The sequence below is a fragment of the Neolamprologus brichardi genome, chromosome 3 (assembly GCF_056152115.1).
Source record: "Neolamprologus brichardi isolate AB-2024 chromosome 3, ASM5615211v1, whole genome shotgun sequence".
Classification (NCBI taxonomy): Eukaryota; Metazoa; Chordata; class Actinopteri; order Cichliformes; family Cichlidae; genus Neolamprologus; species Neolamprologus brichardi.
The window spans coordinates 35239223-35264213 of record NC_142106.1 but is presented as its reverse complement, the minus strand read 5'-3'; the positions used below and the strand labels follow the sequence as shown (position 1 = coordinate 35264213).

The following is a 24991-nucleotide window of genomic DNA, read 5'->3' as shown; positions in this document are numbered from 1 at the left end:
AGCAGTATTTTATTTAGTTGTACGTGATCGTTTTTGCACTCCAAGTCAGACATTTGTAGACTTCAGAAAAAGTATGATGCGCTGACTCCTGAAAAGCATGCTAGCCATTATGAATGAGAAGTAGAGCCGGTCAGTTTGATGGACGTGAGAAGCTGCAATGGCTAATAACATACAAAAAAATTAAATTACTGATAACCAATCAGAAAACCGTATGCAAATATCATGCGGTTAAATTTCCCAGTCAATTGAGCTGAGTGAGTCTAATTTCAAGAGGACCTATTTAACTGGGATGCTCGTGCCGCGCAAAGATACTGCGGCATTTCCTTTATACTCGTTGAGTCGCAGCGCTTGGTTGGTATCGCTCCGCCGGCAGAGGAAATGCTCCTAGACCAATCACATCTGTGTTTACACCATCACCTGTCAAACACACACCCTCTGGTAGATTTTCTCTTTGAAAGGTAGGATTTCTATGTTTATTTTATCTTTACTTTTTAATGCACATATGAATGCATTGGGGGGAGTTAAAGTGTAGTTACGGTGGCGATAGAGTCGGTTCGCCTGCAAGCGACAAGCAGCCGGGATAGCAAGGTTAGCGTCCCGAGAGCTAGCGAGCTGGAGCTGGTTATCCGTCCGCCTGGCTTGTTTTTTAGCCGATTATCAGAAAGTCCTTGCGCCTAATCATGTCTGGCTGAGGTCGGCGCGAAGCGATGCGTGTTAGCTCAGCGAAAGTGGCTTACTAATATTTTGAGACCTTTAGTTTGCTTTTAACCGATGTTAGTTAGTTAGTACCAGCCGTGCAGTGCGTCCTCAAGCTAGCAAGAAATACATCAGTCGGCTGGAGAAAGGTGCGTTTAGCGAAGCGGTTAGCTAGCACCGTGCACGGCTGCCTTTTTTATTTAGCTGCTGCGACTGATAGTTATAACGGTGCTCCTATTTCCTCCGTTTGTTTCTAGTTTTCTCGCCTAATGTTAGCAAACTAACATCGTGGAAGCAGGTGGTGACCCACAGTGGGAGCCCGTTTAACCCCCACAACCCTCTGCGTGCTGCGAAGCACCACCACCACCATAACGGAAAGAGCATCTACTGCCAAAAGTCCCGCTTTTAAAACGTCCATTGTAGTAAAAACCACTTGTGTAATAGCTCCAAAATGTACCTGAAGTTAAATGACCCTAGACGGTTACATTACATTGTAACTGCATTAATTATTGCGGCTTCATTAATGTGTAAAGACGCATTTAGCAAGGAGCTAATTTCAGCTGCTTACATTATTGTATCTCGGATAGTTTGATCTGTAAGAGTGCTGCACGTCCATAATTTATAAGCTCTTCAAAAGATTGTTTTTATGTTTGCTCCCACTGTGTAAAGTCTGAGGGTATCTTAAGACCCCACTGCCACTTAATTATCCCTTTTATTTCCCCTTAAGTAGCTTCAATGTTAAAATGGTATTATGCTGTAATTGCCCTTTTAGCTTGTTCCATCCCGCACAAATATGATCCTGAAATATGACATTTAAAATGGCACTGCTCCTGTATCTGGCCAGCTGGTTGCTGTTGGACTAAAGCTATTAAACACACTTTCAAAAGACACTGCAGCTTTGCTTACAGGGCAAAAAAAAAAAAAAAGTAGTGGGGCATCTATTTATTTATTTATTTTTTTTGTCACATGTGGTGTTTGGAAGCATTTGCTCTCAGGTTTCCTTAGCTGTTGAATTTGTGAAATCTCAGAGGGAGGATTGTTAGAGAGATGAGCAGAGGAGAGGGAGGGAATTGAGGAGGAGAGTGAATCAGATTGAGACGGTATAAGGTGCAGTGCAGTGTGGGTGTTTACCCAGCCTCCGTGCTGTAGAGCTGTTTGATTTACCTTTGCCCACTTTTAATCTTTCTTTTTATTTTCCTTCCTGTGCATCCAGGAGCTGAAACACACACTCACACTGAAGCGCCTACGGTAGCCGCTAACTGGACGGACTCTCTGGCAATTGACCTTTTGCAGGTAAGCCTGGGCTCTCTTTCTACAGTTCTGGCAGACAATACTACTTCTGAATGATCACATCCTCCACAGCTTTGTCTTTAGAGGGTACAACTACTGGATCATTTGCAATGCGGGTGGACTTGAAGAGCTTGGTTCATATGGCATTCCTGAGAGCACACAGTCACATTTCAGGAGAGAAAGCTCGACTGGAGAGTTTCATAGATGTTAGATAATAAAACAATGTCACTGTTGTGCTCAAAATGACTCTCCACATGAAAAGGACTCATAAACATGCCTGTTTATGAGTGAGAGTGGAATAAAAACAACTGAGCTGTTGAAGCAAAAGTCTTATGAAGAACACCCCCCCCCCCCCCCCCCCCAATCACTTACATTTTTATCGGAAAGATAAAAAAACAAAACAAAAACTGGCTTAAAACAACTCAACAAAAGTTGTAAGATTAACTTCCTCAGCTGCTAATTGGACTCATAAATGTGTGCTTGTAGCATTCACTGATTTTTATTTTACTGCTCTGTTGCCATAAATAAAAAATATTCCCCTTAATCACAAGACTGTATCAGTGTTCCCAAAATGCACAGTTACAGAGTTCAGTGCCTGCCACCCCCTCACCCCCTCACCCCACCCCCTCGCATAAAGAACTTTATAGCTGCAGTGAAAATAAATGAAATGATGTGTTTCTCCTCAATAACATTTTATCTCAGATTACAATAGAAGTGATTGAAGTACACTGCATTCCTTTAATATGTTAATATTTATACTTTAAACTGCATAAAGTGTATGACTATCTCTATAACTCATTCTAAGGCTTGTCCTTGAGTTTCTGGACATCGCAGCAGAAATGGGGTGCTGTCACCTTCTCATGTGGTCGAGGTGTAGCTTTAGCCTGCTGTGGGTGTAAATATACTGTGACAGCAGAGGATGCTGATGTTAAACATGGTCAAAGTTGCAGCGTATGTGCAGCTAATCCCTGTGAGCTCAGAGAGTCTTCAGAAAGTTTAAAACTTTTTATGAAGGGCAGCCAATCAGAAGAAACATGGCTTAAATGGAGGATGGCCTCAAAGTGAGAGGAGCTCAAATGACTTAAAATGACTTGTATATAGTGGATTAACTTAAGGGCCAAATAAGTATTATTTGACAACTTCTTTGAAGGTTTTGATTACACATTTTAGAATACTTGTAGCAAGAACGAAACGCTCTTTTTATGCCACTTAAGTTCATCACCACCTCTTTGCTGTCCACTCTGTGTGTGTTAAATGCAGAGGACAGGCTGCAGCTCGACTTTAAAGACCCGCCAAAACAGCGTCTTTGTTGTTGTGTTATCAGCGTCTTTATTTATGTGCAGCTAGATAAATTGATGTTTTTAGTCTAGTTGTGCATAAACCCCTCGAACCTTGAGTTAGCAGAGATCTTGGAGGTCCTGTGGGTTATGTTTTGGACTCACAATCCTATGGGACCCACTGTTGTGACGCGAGCCGAGCAGATCTGACCTGTGATAGTGCATCACGAGAAATGTCAGCAGCAGTTGTCTTGGACAGCTCTGAGCGTTTGACTTGTGATAACCCCGTCCCCGAGGCTTCGCAGCACTGTGTGTTTATCTGACGCTTGTTAAGTGTTAATTGGAGCGTCTCAGGTGCAGCGTGCAGCATCGGTGCAACGTGGCAGAGCCACAGAGGGAGTGTGGTTCTTCAGGGCCTTCTCTAAGCAGTCCTAGAGAGCACAGGGAGGGAAACAATGTGAAAGCAATTTGATCGTAGTTAGTGCTTTATCAGTCTGAAATTTCATGAAAACACAGCAGAGCGTTTCCTCCTCTAAGGTTCTGATTTATTGTTTTTCTTTAAAAAAAAAATTCAATATTCCCATGTTTCCGTTTCAGTGGAATAGTGGAATAAGTCTTGAACCATGAGCTCAGTGGCAGTGTTGACCCCGGAAAGCTTTGCAGAGCATCGCAGTGGTCTCAAGGACCAGGAGATCACAGGTAACGACCTGCACCTTTCCACTTATTTTTATTCTTGCTAGAGTTTTCCCCTCACGAGCCCAAACTAGTGAGCAAATTATTAGCCCAAGTTTAATGTGTTTAGATTTTCTGATATGTGCATTATGTGTTTTTGACACAGGCTTATTTGTATTTCTGTTTGGTATCTTTGTTGTTAACAATCCTTCCCTACACATACTGTTTTCTTACTCCTTCCTTGCCATTTTTATCTTTATCTCTCCGGGCCAGGCTGCGTCCCAGAGGATGAGGCCTACATCCCTACCTATCTGGAGGCCTTCCCTCCACTGCCGGAGAAGGGAGCACCAGGGGAGAAGGCTGGAGAGCCGCCTTCGGCATGGGGGAGCAAGATCAGACCCATCAAAGCCTCTGTCATCACCCAGGTGAGGAGCCCACTGTGGGGACTGCTAAAAGTGAATGAATGCGTTTCTCAGCTCTTTTAATGACGATGGCTGTAACTGAATTTAGCCTCAGGCCTTTTAGCTGCAGTGGAGCAGGGCCAATGAAAGATGCATGTTCTGGGAACAACAAGCAAGAAAAAACACTTTCAACTCGTCTGTACCCAGGTGTTCCACGTGCCCCTAGAGGAGCGTCGTTACAAGGACAACAGCCAGTTTGGGGAGGGCGAGGAGGCCAAAGTGTGCTTGGACATCATGCAGCGAACGGGAGCGCACATCGAGCTTTCTCTGGCCAAAGACCAGGGCCTGTCCATCATGGTCACTGGCAAAGTGGACTCCGTGATGAAGGCTCGCAAAGAAATTGTAGCTCGATTACAGACACAGGTAAATGCACTCGTACTACTTATAGTATAATTAAGTGATCTGGATTTAATTATCTTACTTTATGTTTCAAAAGCTGGTCAGAGTGTGTAAAAGTAATCCTTGTGAGCAAAGAGTTATTAATGCTCTAACACAGGGATGTTAAAGTCATTTTACATAGTGGGCCAGATCAGCGTAACTGCCCTTTCTGTCAGTATAAAGAGATTTAACTCAACATATGAGATGGTTACATTTAATGTGGAAACTTTAAATGGAGGAAACTTTATCAGGAGGAAAATCTGCAAATCTTAAGACAATTATTTGATACTTTATTAATACCGCAAGGGAAAATTTTTCATTTGTTCAAAATTGATGTACTCCTGTTATTGGAAGCCTTCCAGTGGGCCGGATTGAAGTCTTTGCTGGGCCGATTCTGGCCTTCAGGCCTTATGTTTAATACCCCAGCTCTGTACGATGTTAAAGAGACAGGATGTCCTTAATATGGTCATCTCAGGTACACAGCGTTGGCCGCGAGCACAGGAGTTCCATCTGCCTGCTGTTCGAACCTCTTGTTTGTGAGGGGCAACCAATCAGAAGACAGTCTGTTGTCAGTATTTGTGCAGTGCAGGCTTTACATTTGTTATTCATTCATGTGTGACTTGCAAAAACAGTGAAACCTCTGAAACTCAGATAAACTTAAACCCGCAGCAAAGAATTTGAATATGCAGCCATCTATCTTTGAACAAAAATCACTGTGAAGCAGAAACATCAGAACAGTCTAACCGGTGGCTAAAAAATGTTTTTGTTTCGCTCTGCTTAATGTTGAAACGTGATCCAAAGACACACACGGAGGGCAAATACCGGCTGCGGCTCGAATAATCCTATCAGGCCAGTTTAGGACAAAAAGTTGAGCCGGAAAATGACCATCAGCTCCCAGGGGTGGCCTTTGTGAGCCTCAGCAGCAAACATGCTGATTTCCACTTCAGTTGGTGCACTGAGGTGCAGCCCTTTAGCTGAGCTGCAGTTACTGGTTGAAAAAAGTGCAGAGGCTCTCTGTTCTCTTTTCAAGGACGAATGCTTTTTACCAAGTTTAAAGAAAACTTTGATAGTAGGAATTTTATGTCATCCTGTTACTTTCCCTGGTAGATGATGACTATTAAAAAAAAAAAAGGTATTTTATGCACATTAACAGGGATTTCTGTGGCTGTTGCTGTACCTTGATAAATAAGAGGGCTTATTTCCTTTGGGAAACACTACAAATCTAACTTACTTGCTCCTGAAAACTTTCTCCTGCTCCTCTAGGCGTCGGCAACGGTCGCCATCCCCAAGGAGCACCATCGATTTGTCATTGGGAAGAACGGTGAGAAGCTGCAGGAGCTGGAGCTGAAGACTGCCACCAAGATTGCTATTCCACGCCCCGACGACCCCAGCGCCAACATTCGCATCACCGGCACCAAGGAGGGAATTGAGAAGGCTCGCCATGAGATCCTGCTGATCTCTGCTGAGCAGGTCAGACATGGGTGGGTGGATAGGGGGGTGGGGCTTGTTTTAATAACTAATTTCTGCTCAACCGAAACTAATTGGTCTTGCAATGTGAAAAGATGCACAAACAGTAGCTTTAGGAACTAAATTGTTTCTTACTATTCAATATTGAATCGTGTTGAACCATCACCATGACTTCACGTTTGATCGACTCTTCTGTCTGCCGTCGTTCTCCTGCTCTTCCTCACCCACTCACCAGGACAAGCGTGCGGTGGAGCGTCTGTCCCTGGAGAAAGCCTTCCACCCCTTCATCGCCGGAGCCCACAACAGGCTGGTGCAGGAGCTGAGCCTTGAGACAGGGGCCCGCATCAGCATCCCACCGTCCAGCCTGCCTAAAGACGAGATCGTCATCACCGGCGAGAAGGAGGCGGTCGCGCTGGCTGTCAGCCGCATCCGAGCCATCTATGAAGACAAGGTGAGACTGTTTTCCAGAGATTATTCATGCCCATCCTGCAGACATGGGACATGAGCGACTTTAAGTCCTCTTAGGTCAAAAAACCCCAAAAATCAGATGCCCTGTTATATTTACATTGAGTTAAAAGGTCAAAGGTCATCTCTTCCTCCTTTCAAACTGCCCAGACTATCAGGAGATTGAAACCCAGACCTTTGTTGGCTCGACACATTTTCATATTTAAATTTGTATTTCTCAATTGTATTATTTCTTGGTAATACTAGTCTGTGTTTGTGGAGCAGCTGTCTGATCACATTTGACTACCAAAGTGTCAGTCAAATGTGATACTCGAAGAAACACAGACACGTGTTTGAATTAAAGATAACAGCTAAGTGCTCTAGTTGTGCTGAATTTAAACCTGAATTTAGCCTTAAAGGTTTTGTAGCATTATTTGTTGACTAGACAAACTTTAAACCTCAGATTCATAGAAAATTGTTCAGAATAAAGGAAGTCAGCGTTGAAGATGGATTAAAGTCAATCTTTGCCTGAACAGTTTTTACTGATTGCTTTTAACAAAATTTAGAGAGAAAGGGAAATTTTCTTAAAGGCCGTTACTGTCCAAAGAGATTGAGCCAGAAAACGACCTCCACTGATGTCGGCTGCTTGGTGGGATCATGTATGGTTGTAAATTATGTTATTTTTGCAAATTTGGGGCCTTAAACCTGATGAACTTTACCCCCTAGAATTGTGACCTTTCTGTACCCATGATGCTGCCTTTTTAGCATTTTTTTATATTGTTTGTATTAGTTGATATATGTCTTCTTTATTTCTGTATTTTATAGATGTGCAATGAGCTGCTGTATAGCCACCTTTACCCAATAAAAACAGGTGTAACAGATTTATATAAAAGGTCAAATGTCAGATTCTTTAAAATAAAAAATCAGCTTCTTTAAAATATCCATGTTAAGCGGGGTGAGGGGGGTTTAAGTGTGTCATTGGTTGTGCTGTTACAAACGTTTTCACAGTTATGCCTTTGTTTGTGTACGCGCTCAAAGTGAAGCGTTTCTATGCCGACAGCATGCTAGCGTGTGGCTGTGAGCGTTCATGTGACTATTTCTCTGAGCTGCTGTTCATGTGTTTCAAATTTATGACTGGCTCATTATTGGACATATGGGAAGCTGAGTGGCTGATTGGAAATCATCCGATTCTGTCAGCTCCATCAATGCCTTTCATTTTCCTCTTTTTGTTTTTGTGGGCCACTTGTTTGTGTCATTGAGCTTAAAATACTTAATTTGCATCAGTAATCATAATGACGTGTGTTTGTTTTGTTGTTGATGTTGTTGTTTTTTAAAAAACACAGAGTCAAAAATATAAAATAAAGACTTTCCGTATATGTTAGGGGCATTTTGGTCAGAGTAAAGCAAGTTTGGTCATCACACTGTTCCTGTGCGTCTTTGTGTCTTGTCCAGAGAAAATTTACATCACAATATGCAAACCATGCATGTGCATTAGATTTCAAGTGGACTTGCAAGCAGTTTAACAGGAATAACGACTCCAGCTGTATTTGTCCTCAGAATCTAATCAAATCTTTAAGATTTTGCAGAAATCCAAACAAAGAACAAAGCAAATGATAAAAATAGGATCACATCCTTAATAAAGGGGAGTCTCATGTTTGTTATTTTCATGCATGATTTTTATTTGCTTTTTTCAGTCGTTTGTGCCAGTTTTTTTCATCCGGGCTAAATTTGCATTGACATTTTAGACGCTCGGATGTTTCTGACTCGCTGTGGGAAAGCAGCGCGCGGTTTAGTTTAGAGTTTTACTGAAGGACACGCATGACTGCAGGCAGCTCAGTGCGGTTATTTTGTTTCACCAGACTTGTTTTACTTGTTCGCTCCATCCCATGAACCATAAAGCTAATCTGTACCAAAGGTGTTTGATTTAGTGTGCTTCTGTATTTAAGGAGGTTATTTAGAGTTTGTGCATTCTCTCAACGTTAAAGAAGCTCTGTGAGATGGATGGGTGAAGCAGAGGAACTGCGTGTTTGTAGCAGATGAGCTCCGATGATAGGCAAGCCGGAGATAATGACGAGAAAATTGGATTTCACCAGAGAACAACAGGATAAGAATGCTAATGTCATTTAGTGCATATGTATGATTAGCAAAAACAAATACTTTCTCTACTGCCTTCCCACTTTCATCTGTCAGTCACCCTCCTTCTGTTCCCTTCTCCTTCCCCCGGATTTTGTCCGGTCTTTCTGTTACTTGACTTTTCCCATCTCCTTCCTGCTTCCCTGATTTCATTCTTCTTTCTGTCTCCTCTTATGTTTCCATCCATCCCTCAACGAGCTTCTCGATTTACCCACATCCTCTCGCCACGATTGTCTTATCACTTGTCCATGTCCTCCTCGCAGAAGCGGAAGACCACGACTATCTCTGTGGAGGTGAAGAAGTCTCAGCATAAGTACATCATAGGTCCGAAGGGCAACACCCTGCAGGAGATCCTGGAGGCCACGGGGGTGTCGGTGGAGATGCCTCCTCTGGACTCCAGCTCAGAAACCATCATCCTCAGAGGGGAGCCTGACAAACTGGGACCAGCACTCACACAGGTCTACGCCAAGGTGAGAACACGAGAAAACTGTAATTAAAGGACAGAGATGGGGATTGCATTTTGCTTAATTAGCTTTTGTTATGGCAGAAATGTAGGGAATAAAAGTCCCTGAAGTTGCATTTACAGGGTACATCCAAGAGGTACTCAGACGGCCTAGATTTCCTTCTTTTGAGACTTTATGTTTAGATGTATTTATTTTTAATAGTTCAGAGCAGCAAGATTAACAACCTAAGCAAGTACATCACATCCACATCTTTACAGTGAAAGAAACTGGGAAAGTTGGGCAATGATTAATCTATATGTAGTTTATCAATATTAGAGGCAAACATTTATGATGGATTTGTTGGCCAATCCAGAAGTCATATAGCAACATCTGGTTTTAAGTCTTCCTTTAAACTTTGGTTTTGGGCTCCACCAGGTCAGGATACGTACTCCACCTCACCCTGTGTCTGAAACAAGCTGCTTTAGCTTCCGTGACCATAAAAGGAAATCCGTGGTGAGCTGAAGTCGGCTCGGTACAAGCATTGGAGACTGAGCGTGTAGAGTAGTCTGAAGCCTGAGCTTTGGCTCACAGGGATTACTTGCATGTACACTGATCTCATTTTAAATATTTAATATGGAAAGAAGGAAAAGCCTAATATATCCCTTTATTTCAAGTTGCAACTAAGCCATTGCAGGGACACAATTTCTGTGATTTGTCAATGCAAACATGGTTTTAATGTTTTGTACCCGTTCAGGCTAAGAGCGTAATGGTGGTGGAGGTGACTGCCCCCGCCTGGCTGCACCGCTTCATCATTGGCAAGAAAGGACAGAACATCGGGCGGATCACACAGCAGCTACCACGGGTAAGGAAAGGAGAACAAAGAAGGCGTGGGGTGATCTGAGGTAAAAGCCAGAGATAACACAGAAGTCTCACATCCTGCTCCTGCAGCGTGACAGAAAGCTTTGTGGGGAGGAGGCTGTGTTACGGCAGCAGTGTTTGTGCAAAATGGGACCAGTAAAGCAAAAAATGCTGGACAAAACACAGACAAAGAAAAGTGACTGCGGAGGACACTTGATTTTAGAAACCTGACATCAGCTGAGATGAATTACAGCATGGAAGAATCAACACAGGACGGAGCAGAAGGGGGAACTTCCTAACTGGCTTGCCTTTATTCCTGTCTGTGTGTGTAGGTTCACATAGAGTTTACCGATGGCGAGGAGCGCATCAGTCTCGAAGGGCCGACGGAGGAGGTGGAGCAGGCTCAGGCCCAGATACAAGAGATCATCAAGGACCTGGTCAGTGCAGACACACACGTACACCAACACAACAAAGCTACGGTAGACATGACGTGTATTGTCTTCTGTCACTGAAAGAAATATTGCTGTGTTGGACAAAGCTTTGGAAGAGCTGCACACACTAATGTGCAGCTCTTCTCTGAAGAGAGATAAGAGATGATCACATTTGATTGGTTGAGTGTTGGTTCACATTTATAAATCCAAATCTCCTTTTTCTTACCCGGTGTCCAGCTGGTGAGGATGGACTACACCGAAATCAACATAGATCAGCGTTTCCACAGACACCTCATCGGAAAGAACGGAGCCAACAGTGAGTCGATCACTTTACCCCTGACCTGAAAACTAAACTGTAGCAAATCTGTCATACTCCCAGGTGGAGCCCTTGTTGCACCTCATTAGTTTGTCTCCCTGCCTGCAAAACTAACAAAGAAAGTGTTTTTAAAAGTGCTTTTATTTCATGTTTTATATCATGGTAATGATCATTTGATCCACACATATCGATGTATTTAGATTTTTCCTGTCAGTCATTCTAGTTGCTTTTAGTTTAGATAATTCAAATGCTGCCTGGGGTAGAATATTTAATGGAAAGCATCAAATTCAGGGTTTTGGGTGTGTGGCTGTCGCTGATCTCAGACTTCCTGCAGTGTTTGTGTTGTAAAGCAGGAAACTGGATTGTGAGTCATGAGGCAAGTGTTAGTGACCTGATTTTCATCATGAGAGCTAGTCTTTGATAACAGATGCCAGGCTCTTACCTATAGCACATTCGTGTTCTCCAGCAGGTTTAAAACTGCTACATCTTTGATCATGAATACTATCTGGCTGTTAAGTGATGACGTATGAGACCTGTTTCCGGGTCCAAACTGCGTTCATTAAGGCTGTTGTGTTTTTAACATGTTTTAATGCTTTGTATCTTGTTCTGTCTAATCTGAACAAGCCCCTAAAAATAGTCAATGATCTCTGTCGGCCTCTCTGAGTTTTTATTACCACTATTCATCTGCAGCACTTTTTTTTTTTTTCTTTTTTTTTAAAAAAGCTGAGTTTTTAAAACCTTACAATGTAACTACGGCCCATCGGCCCATGGTTTGCCACCAGATATTTGAACAGGTCAGAAAAGAGTCATTCTGAGGCTAATGAAGACTTGAATGAGTACGTGAAGCTGAGGATCAGGAATTTTGTCATAGTGAGTAATCCAAACCATGCAGCAGTATGTTGATGACCAACCTCGTGCTGATGATGGATCATCTCAGTTTTTCTGACTGCAGTTTGGTCAACTTTCAACATCTTCTTCCTGCCTTGCATTTGTCCCTAACAATCAGGAACCCTCGTGTTAATTTTTTTGAGAGAAAAATTTAGCGTTCATCCTCCCACTTCCCTTTGCTCAGATGTTTATATTATCCTAATCATAGCTGTGTAGCTAGCCACCACGTAGCACATCATTATAGCTAGCCCAACTTCAGTAACCCTACAAAAGTCACTGCTGTTTAGTTTTCTGTCTTCATTTATGTCCAAAGTTATAGCAGAGCTGTACGTTTTAGTTTTACAGAAATCCCTCAGTCAGAACCTGGTATATCATCTTTATATGAAAACTAGCGAGCTAACTCCCTGCTAACTTCTAACTCTGTTAAGCTTCATTAATCCTGTTTTCGTGGATGTTAAACTTAATTGTTACACCCGGTAGAGCAGCCACACTGATCATTTTATTAAAGATGAAAGAATTTAGACACTTTTTAACTCTCAGCGATGCCACGGTATTGTTTTGAGTTTGAACCTGGAAGCGTCTGAAGGTGGATAGACGCTATAAAACATGGATTTAGCTTCTAAAATGCCCTGCAGAAATCTTTTCCATCCTTCATTTCTTTATATCTTGTTAGATAAATAGGAAATGGTTGCAGCATTTTATTAAAACGTGCAAACATGTACTATATAAGACAAAACAGAGTTAGTACAATTCTATTGAGCTTGAACTTAAAAAATGTTTATTCTCCAAGTGACTACTTCAGGCTTGGATGAATAACGAAACGTTTCTCCCTCTGAAAACACTGCATGTAGACAAAAAGAACCAACTTTCAAAACCTTTTGGACACGTTTTCTTCTAAACATTTTAAGAGAAATAGTTCTCTCAGCTGCCTGAATGACAACTATGGACTGATTCTTATTTAGCGCTTTTTGCTCTCCCGGAGCCTTCAAAGTGTTTTATGCAACACGCCACATTCACCCATTCACACAAGCACTTTCTTCTCTGCTTTAAGTGCCTACTAGCTAACATTGACACACATTCATACTCCCGATGAGGGTACCGGTATCCGGTGCCATGAGGGTACCGGTATCCGGTGCCATGATGGCACCGGTTCTGACATAAACAGTAGTAACCAGACCGAAAAGCAGCGCACATTTCGGTGCTTTATTTCGGTGCTTTTTTTTCCCCGAGATGTCATACACTTTAGATTCTAGCCAATCATTTTATGTTTCCGAGGATAGTAGGCGGGCCCAGGTACGTACGTTCTTTTAGAGCAGAGCTACAGATTAAAAATACTCAAGGCGAAGCGGTCAAAAGTCTGGCTGTACTTCACAGCAAAATATGCAAACTCAGCAGCCTGCAACAAGTGCTTTAAGCTGATACTGTCAAAGGAGGTAACACCTCAAATCCGATGAAACACCTGGCGATGCATAGCGTTTTTTTTAAAGCCGAAAAATGCGCCGTATTTGATAGCTTGCTGCGAGACCTCACACCGAGCACATCTACTGCGGGTGGGTTGCCTGTTATCGGACCCAGAGTTAGCAACATCCCCCAAAAACCCGAAGAGTAGAGTCCTGGCCCCTAGCCCTGCCAGTGCAGCAGAAATGAAGATGGATGATGATGGCAGCGGCAGCCGTTATTCTCTGCGTGAGTAGCTTAATGTTGTTCGTGTATAATTTACGTTGAGTAAACCACATTATTAAATTAATGCATGTAAGGTAAACTAGCAAACACCGTTGTAGTTACATGCAGCTGTCTTCTTGTTTGATGGCAGATGCTCCCTTCACCCTGGCCAAAAAGGCTAAAATGACCAAAGAAAAAGTGGAAAACAGTTAAACATGAGAGGTTTTTGGACAACGTTTGTGTTTTTTCCATTGTTTAAGCACTGCTTCCAGCCAAGAGTGATACCATATATGCCCTATAGCTGCAGAAAAGGTTAACATGGTTATCTTTTTACAAAAAAACAGCTGAACATGAGAGGTTTTTGGACCAATTTTGTGTTCTCCATTCTTTATGCACCGGTTTGAGCACCGTTTAAGCACCGGTACCGGTTTGGCACCGGTATCGGATAAAACCTAAACGATACCCAGCCCTACTCCCGATGGATACTTGTCATGATGTTTGTTTTTTAAATCATGGTCTCCTTTAGAGTATTAGGGACAGTGAAGCAGGACATTCTTCAGGTTGTGTTTCAGTGTGAGTGTGCCGGTTGCTCCATCGCTCACATCCAGTCTCAAAACCCAGATGACGACGAACATTATGCTAAGCTGAGTGGGTGATGTCAGGTTTTCACTCTTATTTCATTTCTGCTGTTTTCCCTGTATCACTACAGTAAATCGTATCAAGGAGCAGTACAAGGTGTCGGTCCGAATCGCGCAGGATTCTGAGCGAAGTGGCCTGGTGCGGATCGAGGGAGATCCTAAAGGAGTCCAGCTGGCACGCAGAGAGCTCTTGGAGATGGTTCAGAGGATGGTGAGAATGGACTCAAAGCATAGGTTCATTGGTTTGATAGAGCCAGATGACATAAGGAGCTTTATTTCTTTGTTACGTTTTTGTCATTTCAAGGAAAACGAGCGCACCAAAGATCTGATCGTGGAGCAGAAGTTTCACCGGACAATCATCGGACAGAAAGGAGAAAAAATCAAAGAAGTTCGAGATAAGTTTCCCGAGGTGAACGTCCTCTGTGACCCGAGACTTTGTCTCGCCTTGTCATCACAGTTCAATAACTTGTTTTGACTCAGCTGTAATTTAATTTGGTGATTATCATCTCGCTGCCTTCTAGGTCATTATCAATTTCCCCGACCCGTCGCAAAAGAGCGACATCGTCCAGCTGAGAGGTCCAAAAAATGAGGTGGAGAAATGCGCCAAGTTTCTCCAGAAAATCATTGCTGACCTGGTACGACCCTGTTTTTTGTCGTCTTGCCTCTCCCTGTCCCTCGGCCCTTACACTCCGCTTCACGGCAGTTTTCTTTCTCTCGCAGATTGAAAATAGCTTCTCGCTCTCCGTTCCCATCTTCAAGCAGTTTCACAAGAACATAATTGGCAAAGGGGGCGCCAACATTAAGAAGGTGAGATTTATTTTTTACAGGTTCTGTCCAAATCTGACTCCTAAAACTATTAGATCAGAATGTAACAAAAACTAACAGCAGACGCTCGCACTGCCAGATCCGCGAAGAGACCAACACCAAGATCGACCTGCCAACGGAGAACAGTAACTCGGAGATGATCGTCATCACGGGCAAGAAGAACAACTGCGAGGCGGCCAGAGATCGAATCCTCGCCATCCAGAGAGAGCTGGTGAGACATGGTTGCTTTTGGTTGATGCTTGAAGAGTTTTGAAGAAAATAGATTTTTAAAATCTACTTTCTTTTGTTTCTTGGATGAATTATTTATTAAATCTTTTGATTCGAGTCATATCCATAGACGATCAGTGGAGTTGTTACCTGAAAAAACACTCCTAACTTGCATTAGGAAAACCAGCGGGCGGGTTGCTGGCTGGCGTTAATCTTATTTTATATTATAAAGAGTCGATATAAACTTTACTTCTTCAATAAACGGCATCTTTGCCATTATGGCAGTTCTAGAATTAAAAACAGAATTTAATTCTCCCTACACCGCTCGACTTTCTGAAACCACATATGCAGAGATGAACTATTAGATATAGTTCTGAGCCAAAATCCTATTTCGTACTTGGTTTCTCTTGTTTTTTTTATCATCTCTCCAATCCCACAGAAGGGTACAAAATTCTCCAAAGTAATATTAAAAAGAGGAAAAAATGACAGTAGGTTAAGATTTCTTTGTTAAAAGAAGCTGGAGATATTATATCTCTTGGCTGGCCTGGGAACACCACCGTATCGCCCCGGATGAGCTGTAGGAGGTGGCTGAGGTTCCCTGCTCAGACCTGCCCTCTGCAACCCCAGCCTGGATGAACAGCAGAGGGTGGATGGACTGAATATTTATTGGTTTCCTTTGTTGGGATACGTCTTCTAAAATGTTCGTCTTTGTCGTCAGTTTTTAAACTGCATGAAAATCTCAGCCTGTCCCTCTTCGTCCCTCCAGGCCAACATTAAAGAGGCAGAGGTCACCATCCCAGCCAAGCTGCACAACTCTCTGATTGGCTCGAAGGGCTGCCTCGTGCGCTCCATCATGGAAGACTGCGGCGGCGTCCACATCCACTTCCCCTCTGAGGGCTCCGGCTCCGACAAGGTCACGATCAGAGGGCCCGCCGGTGAGGTGGAGAAAGCCAAGAAGCAGCTGCTGCAGCTGGCGGAAGAGAAGGTGAGCAGGAAAGAGCGAATGAATAGAAGAGGTGACTTAAAACAACGGATGTTGGCTACTAAAAGTTTAAATACTTACATCCTCCTCCCGTCCTCTGCCTTTCGCAGCAAGTAAACAACTTCACCGCTGAGCTGCAGGCCAAACCAGAGTACCACAAGTTCTTAATCGGACGGGGCGGGGCCAATATTCGCCGCGTCCGAGACCGGACGGGCGCCCGGATCATCTTCCCGTCGCCTGACGACACAGAGCAGGAGCTGATCACCATCGTAGGGAAAGAAGAAGCCGTACGTCAGGCCCAGAAGGAGCTGGAAAGTCTGGTCAAAAATCTGGTGACGACCTTTGTCCTACAAAACATCACCATTTAATTCATGTCTTGATTCTTGATTTTTCAAATCAACAATCTCGCCGTCTCCCTTTGCAGGACGACGTGGTAGAGGACAGGATGGTGGTGGACGTTCGCCACCACCGCCACTTCGTGTGTCGGAGAGGACAGGTGCTGCGGGAGCTGGCTGAGGAGTACGGCGGCGTGGCTGTGAGCTTCCCTCGCACTGGAGCGAACAGCCAGCGGGTCACGCTGAAGGGAGCGAAGGACTGCGTGGAGGCCGCAAAGAAACGCATCCAGGAGATCATCGAGGATCTGGTGAGCGACAGAAAACACGTAGAGACAAACGGTCGCTATCTGCACTCAGGTCAAAGCTGATTTAATGTATAAGAATCTGATTGTGTGAAAGTCACAGAAATGTCAAAAGTAGCTGCAAGTTTTCTACTTTGGACAGACATGGATGTTATTTCAAGGACGCTTCAATAAGCTCATTATTTATAATTGGAAGCAAACCTGCTCCCGGTGTGCTCACCTTTTGTGTTTTCTTCTTTCTTCCTCCTCTCTCTCTCGAGCAGGAGTCCCAGGTGACCGTGGAGGTGGCCATCCCTCAGCGCTACCATCGTGCCGTCATGGGCCCCAAAGGCTGCCGCATCCAGCACATCACCAGAGAGCACGAGGTGCAAATCAAGTTCCCTGAGAGAGACGACAGCGCTGCAGGTTAGAAACGACCCACAACGTGCACCCGCAGCTACGTCCTGCTGCTGCTGTGAAGATGTTGCCGCTGCAGAGGCGTTTATGTTGCAGTTTAGCACACTAGGTTAGAAATGAGCAGGCCTTTCTGTATCAACATTTAGAACAGCTGATAAAGGAAAATTAAAATGTCAAAGAAGAGACGGGAGAAATAACGGTCAGTCAATGTTATGATTGTTGACGCTGCATAGTCGCACAGCACTGTGCACTTTCCCTGATGGCAACACAAACACAATTAGCTGTTCCTAGCAGAGTCGGTAGAGTGTAATTCTTCAATCCTTCAAGTTCCACCAGATCACGATTTATTGATGGCAGTGAGTCTGTAGCATGTGTAGTATTTTGTATTCTTTTACATGTATAAAAAAAAATCAGTGTTTAAGAGTTGTATATCAAAATATAAACTTTTAATCCCTGTTTTTCTCATTGTAAACTTGCAGCTCAGGAGGTTTCGCCACAGGAGAACGGTGAGGTCAGTCCAGAGGCGGAGTTTGTGCCCCGCAAGTGTGACATCATCACCATCTCTGGGCGGGCAGAGAAATGTGAGCTGGCTAAAGCAGCCCTGCTGGTAGGCGCTATCTTCATTAAGCTGAGATGTGACGCTGTTTAATGTTCATTAATATCTCTGAGCACACGCTCTGTGACTCCTCCTTCAGGCGTTGGTGCCCATAACGGAGGACGTGGAGGTGTCTTATGAGTTGCATCGCTACATCATTGGCCAGAAGGGCATTGGAATCAGGAAGATGATGGAAGACTACGAGGTAAGGCGACACGCTGCTGCTCTCTGGTGCCATCTACTGGGACCTTTTTATACCTGTGCTTTCCAAACGTGTGAACTTTGGGGTTTTGTGTACGTAGGTGAACATCTGGGTGCCGCAGCCTGAGAAGCAGCTGGATGTGATCAAGGTGACGGGCCTGGCAGCCAACGTGGAGCGAGCCAAACAGGGGCTGCTGGAGAGGGTGAAAGAACTGCAGGCCGAGCAGGAGGACAGGGTACAAGCACACACTGTGTCATGTTTATCATCATAGTTCAGTTTTTCATTTGCTTCTTGTGATTGTAGCGACAGATTTTCAGATTGTTCATCATCCACAATCATTACGCCATCCATCCAGATTAGAAAAACCTCTTTAAAAAACTTTGAAAGGGGGGGAAATGGAAACACAAGTTTAATTCTTAAAGTTAGGAGATTACCACAGGGGGTCGTGATTTCCTGATAGCAGTGAATGTGTAGCGTGTGTAGTATCTCTTATTCTTTAACATGTATTAAAAAAAGAAAGAAAACAGTGGCTGTGTCTCCTCTCAGGCCCTGCGTAGTTTCAAGGTCACCATGTCTGTGGATCCAAAGTTTCATCCCAAGATTATCGGCCGCAAAGGAGCCGTCATCTCTCAGATCAGAAAAGACCACGACGTGAGCATCCAGTTCCCCGACAAAGGAGACGAGCAGCAGGTCGGTTTCCCTTTTTTGTCTTTTCCTGGCTCTGTGCCGAACCGTTCCCATTGATCACTTCAAATCCTTTCCTTTTCCTCGCAGGATCTGATCGTAATCTCGGGGTACGAGCGTAACGTGGAGGAGGCGCGCCAGGCCATCCAGCAGCTTGTCGCTGAGCTGCAGGAGATGGTGAGCCAAGACGTTCACCTGGACCCGAGGACCCACGCCCGCATTATCGGGGCCCGCGGCAAAGCCATCCGCAAGCTGATGGAGGAGTTCAAGGTTGGTTGGATCGATTCATAGATCGCTCGTTTTGAAGTTAAACGAGGAAATGTTTGATCTTCACTCCTCTGGTTTCTCAGGTGGATATCCGGTTCCCTCAGCCGGGGTCGGACGAGCCCGACAAAGTGACGGTGACGGGCCTTCCTGAGACGGTTGATAACGCCATCGATCACCTGCTCAACTTGGAGGAGGAATATGTGAGTTCACTGTATATAAGACAGAGATGCAGTTACAGCTCCACAGAAATGGCAAAGCAACCATTTCTTGAAGAAGCTAACTTTTTACTTTGGATCAAATTTTTTTTAAGTCAAATTTGACAGAATAAGTATTTAACTATTAAGTTTCAACTTATTTAAAATATTTTTTAATTAAGTTAAAATACACATTTGAATTCACAATAATAAAGATTACAGCAAAGAGACTGAAAACATTTAATTATTGGAGAAGAAAAATGGCTAAAAAATCATTTTGAATAACAGCTGGTGTTATTTACACCAGCTCTTCTGTGAAGCAGATTGAACACTAGTGCTGCCCACTACTGCAGATTATGGCATTTATCTCATACCAGTTAATTGCCGATACGATACAGATACCAATATACTTCTGAACACATTTTAATGATTGATTGACACAACAAAATACACCTTTTGAACACCTGTAATTGTCTGAAGTACGTTGGGTCAGCTTCTGTTGATCAAATGTGCTACAGGCTAAAAATAAAATGGACATGACGGTCCTGCACATGCGGCTAAAATTCCATCCTCAGCAGTGATGAACAAACCCATTTTAGGAAAGGTCATGAAATATGAGATGATTGGGTTTTACTTTAACGGCATTACATGATTTTTAAAATCACAGGAGGTCAAAATGACCTCTTTGGCAGTTCTAGGGTTAAACATGACGAGCATGCTTCTCAGTCAAGCTCTAGCAGTCAGAAACAGGAAGCGATCTAAGAACAGCAGCACAGAGGTACAAGAGGAGACGACCTTGAAGGGGAGATCAGCCAAATTTAAATCTGGTTGTTTTGCTTCTGTTTTACATTTCTGTATTTTTAAATCTGTTTTTGTTGGATTTGAGGAAATATTCATGATATTGATGAACTCTGAGGCATAATAATCATAATTAAAACCCACCGATGAAAATGTGTTTTTCCAATAAATTGTGACAGAAATCCCTCAAAACAATTTATCTGTTGAGGTTTGCGAGTTATTGTACCAGATAAAGACATTTGTGGTATATTTGTAATCATGTTTCTGTTATTTTGTAACTATGTTTTAAAATTGATATCTTGCTTTACATGCCTTCAGGGTAACAAGTAGATCCACAGGATCCCAGCCAGGAAATGAAAATCATTCTGACTCATCAACAAAAGCTGTTTTCAGGAGCAGTTTTCCTTCTGTTCATCTCTCTCAGCTGCTCAGCGTGACGGAGACAGAGACTTTGGCAGCTTACATGAAGCCTCCATCTCGCTACGGAGGGGGAGGCGGAGCAGGTGGAGGGGACGACAGCAGCGGGGGTCCAGCTAAGGGCTTTGTGGTGCGGGACGCTCCCTGGAATGCGGCTGGGAACAAGGTGGGATGTCTTAGTTTAATGACATGATCCTTTTGTTGGAGGGATGTCTGTGCAGTAAGGGCCCATCAGACCGTGTGTTTTCCTTCCAGGCTCCCGACATGAGCAGCGCCGAGGATTTCCCCACGTTCGGGACAGGCGTAGCCCCAAAGCAGGCATCGGCCTGGGGCCCCAAGAAGTTCTGAAGTTGTTCATCTGGAGAAAAACCAACAAAACTTCTGTAAAGTAGACGATGAGAGACAGAACAAATCTCAAATCTAATTGCTGCTCGCCTTCCCCTCCTCTTTAGTGACCTTCCTTTTGTCTCTCTTTCTCTGAACCACCCCCCCCTCATTGTTCTCCTAACAACCAGCCACAATGAATTCTGGGAGAACTATTCCTTCTTTCTTCCTCCTGTCTCCCTGAGTACTTCCACCTCCTCCTCTTCCTTCCCCCGAGAGAAAAAAAACATTTAGTCCTTTGACCATAGTTTTGCTGTCCTGCTCTTCCTCTCGGTTCAACCACTTTTGTTTGTTTTTTTTACTCCTCCTGCTTCCAGACTCCGCCCCCCTCGACATCACATCAGCGCGGTACATAAGAGAAGTTTGACTTTGTCAGAGGGCAGCGAGGAGGCATCCTCACATACCTGACGCAAACCTAAAGAGAGGAGAGTGTGGTTTTGTTTTTTAGAGCGAGAAGAGTTTGTAAGCACCGACGACTTTTAAAGATTTCCTCTGGTTTTTACGAAGAGCTTTCTCATTTCCAGTTCGCTAATGTGGTGCAGTGGGCTGTATCCGTGCGTTGATGGGCTCAGGAAAGGTTTTTCCACCCATGAATCTCCTCTTTAAAAAAAAAAAAATTATTTCCAAACTGGGAGCAAAAAAAACAAAAACAGCTGCTGTAGTTCTTTTTAAATAATAAGTCAGAAGACGTGGAAGTCCTGCACTGGTTGTTTTGTAATGAAGGTTGTTTTTTTGTTTTTTGTTTTGTCACAACTGTTTTATTTATTCAGAAAAAAGACAAAAGGAGCCATTTCATTTGAACTACTGTGACCATGCGTTTTTATAAAGCACTCGCTGTAGCTTGCAACCTTGCGTCTGGGAGTGAATGCTGTACGTCGGGGTGAGAACATGTTACTAGTTGTTCGAAGTGTACAAAGAACTTTTCGCTATTTTTTTAAATCTGTGTGGGATTCTTATTATTCTTTTTGTTGTTGTCGTTGTCCTTCTTGTTGGTTTCTGGTATATTTGAAAGACTCTGTATGCGTGTGCGCGCGTGCAAGTTAAGATGTATATTTGAAAGAAGCTGAACCAAACTTTTACTTGGTCTTTGTCCGTTTGTCTGCTCGGAGCTCATCCTGGAGGGTTTTTTCTTGTTTCTTTTTTTGTTTGTTTTTTTATTTACCTTCTGAACTCGTCTTTAATTCAGACGTGCTGCTTAAAGTGACATCTCTGTTCCAGGATAAAAAAAGAAAAAACTCAACCATAAACAGCCGCACTTTGGTTTCCTCTCCTTCAGGTGCTTCATTTTACGGATATTTCGTAGCAAAAAAAAAAAAAAAAAAGATGGCCCTTTTTCTGGTTCTGAGACTTAAAATGTGAGCTCGTTGCTAAATTATACAACCGACCCAGACTTCAAGCAGTTTAGCTAAACCGTGCTTGTGCCTGGAGGTTTAAAGGAATACTTGATCATGTTGGAAAATATGCTAATTAGGTGTTTTACTGAGAATTAGATGAGAAAATCAGAGCAGGCGAATGTCCATTAAAGCAGGAGGAACTGCAGCTGAACTTCAGTTAAAGATGACTCTGCCGTGAGCGGCACTGCCATCATTTCGCGGCATCAGTGACTTAAAGTGGACCTATGCCTTATTTTCTGTCGTATACATTTATACAGTGCTCATTTATTAGACCACCACGCAGTGTAACGTTTATACTACAGCTGACCTAAATCATCAGTGTTGGTAAATGCCAAAATAATTATGTTTCTATAATTAAAAACATGTTTCATCCATTAACTTTAATGTTTATTAGCTAAATCTGAAGAAAATAGTTAAGCACATTCGTATTGTTTTTAAGTCAGTATGCTAAATTAGTTATTTACATGAAATCCTGAACAGAAAATTTATTTGTGTGGTGGATTATTTCCTGAGTTCTTAGAGAAGTTGAGAGTAACCCCTCAAAATTGTGAGTTATTGTTGTATTTGCATAATAAATATATCAATTGTTATTATATTAGTTTTAAAGAGCTTATGATGGATTTCTAACACGTTTTCTAGTTTTTAAGACAAGTGGTCTAATAAATACACTGTAGACTGTTACAGTGACGTATGATTGTATTTATATGGCAAGAGTTTAAATTAGGGCTGTCAAGGTTCACGCCTTAACACGTCATCATGATTCAAATTTAAAAAATAAAATAAAATCTGTAACACATTTAACCCATTTGGAGTGCAGAATGGACAAACTTTGGAAATGCGTTGACAGACATTTCAGGGATTTTGAGTCATTCTCCGTTCCAGATGGGTTAGGTGGGTTAAAATTTTTAATTGCGTTAATCGTGACGACAGATTAATTCTGCATTACTATTGACAGCCCTAATTTAAAGTTATGAGATTACAGTCTAGAAATAATCCCAATGAGCTAAAAGCTCACACTTCACTCTTCTAAACGGTGTTTTTTCTATTATTGGACCTGTAGGACGTCAGTGAGTGCAAAGCCCCACCCACTTGCTCCTTATGAAAACCAATCAGAGGAAGGAAAAAAAGAAGAAGAGAAAAAAAGCTTGTTTCAGACCAGTATAAAACATGCATGTAGCGTCCTGTCATAAACACTCATTAGCTAACGAGTTGTCAATCGCGACTCATTAGCCAGTGAGCATGTGGTTTCAGTCAGACGTCCTCCTCGTCACATGGGAAATAGGACGGCAGCAGCAGAAATGAGTAGTGATGTGCGATACCACTGATTTGCTTTCTGATCCGATACCAAGTAAAATTCAGGGTGGTATCGATGATACTGATCCAATACCGATACTTTGTACAAAAACTTTTTACTGTATCTTTTATTGTATCTCAAATTATAGCTTCATAATGATCACAGGACGTCAGATTACTTGGTCTTATCACTTAATAATGCAGAATTATCATACAGAAAACTGAAGTTGCGTGCCATTTGAGCATGTTGCCTGCTTGCAGCACTAAAGGACTCCTTGCCCTAGCAGCACCTGTCCCTCTCCTCGTCTTCAGTTTGCCTCAACATACGCTCGTCATATTCTGTGATATGATTTACTCTGAGGTGTTTGACGAGGTAAATGGTGTTGCCACAACACCTCACTTTCTTGCCACATGTATCACAAACCGCATCTTGGCTGTTTGTGGAGGTAAAATACGTCCGCACATCACTCCGTTTACGAACAGCCATTGCTGTGAGTGCGCACGCCAAGGGGCTGCAACACATTTATACAGCCGTATTTCGCACATGACTATTAAAGGCGGAAGAGGAAGTAGTTCCTTCCAGTATAGACAATCCAAATGTTATAGTTTCTTTCCACTCTGTTCCTGTTAATGATAAACTACAAATTTACCCTAAATTACTAAAATATCGATATTTTAATATGAGAATCGATTCTAGAACATAAATGACTGGTATCGGAGGAATCGATATTTCAGTATCGATCCACACATCACTAGAAATGAATGGGTGAAGTAGTAGTAGCTACATCCGTCTTTTAAACTGTGTGATTTCAGAGAAAGGATGAACTGAAAGACTAGCAGGGTCCAGGATGCCAGAAATGAGGATTATTTTGAACTGGCGCAAACAAATGATGCAGGTGGAAACGAGCTGAATAAAGTCCACTTTAAGTCTCGCTCGCTCTTTGAAGTTCGGCTGCTGGTGGATATTGCAGGCTCTGGTTGGAAAAGTGACCCTCTGGTCGTCCATGTGCTCTCTGTCAGTCAGTGTCCTCAGAAATTAGCTCACCTGTGTCACTTTAATTCACTCAAAGGAAAGATGTTCTCATGCAACTGTTCCCTGTAAATGAAGCTAAAGAAGCAGAGTGAACAGCTCTGTTAGCAGACAATAAAAAACTAATAAATGAATAAAAAATAAATAAATCTCAGGGTCCAACTTAAAAGTGAAGCTGGTGCAGAAACAACTTAACCGCTGAGGATGGATTTGCAAAAGACGCTGACTATGCAACCCAGCAGGACCACAGAGTAGATCAGGCCCCGTCAGTACTACGCTACCACACTTGGCTACAGTCAGACATCTTTTGTTCGTGGAGCAGCAAACTGCCTCACTCTGATTTTCAGCTGCCACTTTGCTGGGTCTGCATTTTTTTTTTTAAATCACATTGTGTGTGCTTGTTGTTAAATAGCAGGATGGAGCCGCTGTTTCTGTACAGAAAACAAAAAAAAAGCTATGAAAAATCCCACTATCGGCCTTAAAGAGTTACAAGTCACCAGGATTTTGGAGGTGGTGTGATTAAGTGTGCAACACTGCAATAACGTGTCAGTGACCAGACTTCTCTTTTTTCCTACTGGAAATAAAATGTGAAAAAAAAGGAAGCAAAAAGCACCAGCTGGTTTGGTCTTTTC

The 24991-nt window shown here is 43.0% G+C and overlaps 1 protein-coding gene across 1 annotated transcript; it reads left to right on the top strand.

The window, feature by feature from the left end:
* Window positions 1-367: 367 nt before the first annotated feature.
* hdlbpb (high density lipoprotein binding protein b) lies at window positions 368-24971 on the top strand. Its single transcript, XM_006801737.3, has 28 exons — window positions 368-458; window positions 1910-1989; window positions 3861-3962; window positions 4209-4360; window positions 4544-4759; window positions 6038-6244; window positions 6477-6692; window positions 9082-9288; window positions 10016-10123; window positions 10452-10556; window positions 10788-10866; window positions 14126-14265; window positions 14359-14463; window positions 14576-14689; window positions 14775-14861; window positions 14959-15090; window positions 15853-16071; window positions 16179-16400; window positions 16493-16711; window positions 16969-17110; window positions 17581-17708; window positions 17797-17901; window positions 17999-18133; window positions 18445-18588; window positions 18673-18852; window positions 18933-19049; window positions 20266-20424; window positions 20514-24971. The coding sequence occupies exons 3-28, from the start codon at window positions 3887-3889 to the stop codon at window positions 20604-20606; spliced, it is 3807 nt and encodes a 1268-aa protein (XP_006801800.1). The 5' UTR covers window positions 368-458; window positions 1910-1989; window positions 3861-3886; the 3' UTR covers window positions 20607-24971.
* Window positions 24972-24991: the final 20 nt, after the last annotated feature.

Excerpts from the sequence above, each read along its gene's own strand:
- hdlbpb (XM_006801737.3), top strand. The coding sequence starts at position 3,887 with ATGAGCTCAGTGGCAGTGTTGACCCCGGAAAGCTTTGCAGAGCATCGC. Across the intron at positions 10,124-10,451 it reads TCACACAGCAGCTACCACGG|GTTCACATAGAGTTTACCGA; the intron begins GTAAGGAAAGGA and ends CTGTGTGTGTAG. Across the intron at positions 17,902-17,998 it reads AGATGATGGAAGACTACGAG|GTGAACATCTGGGTGCCGCA; the intron begins GTAAGGCGACAC and ends TTGTGTACGTAG.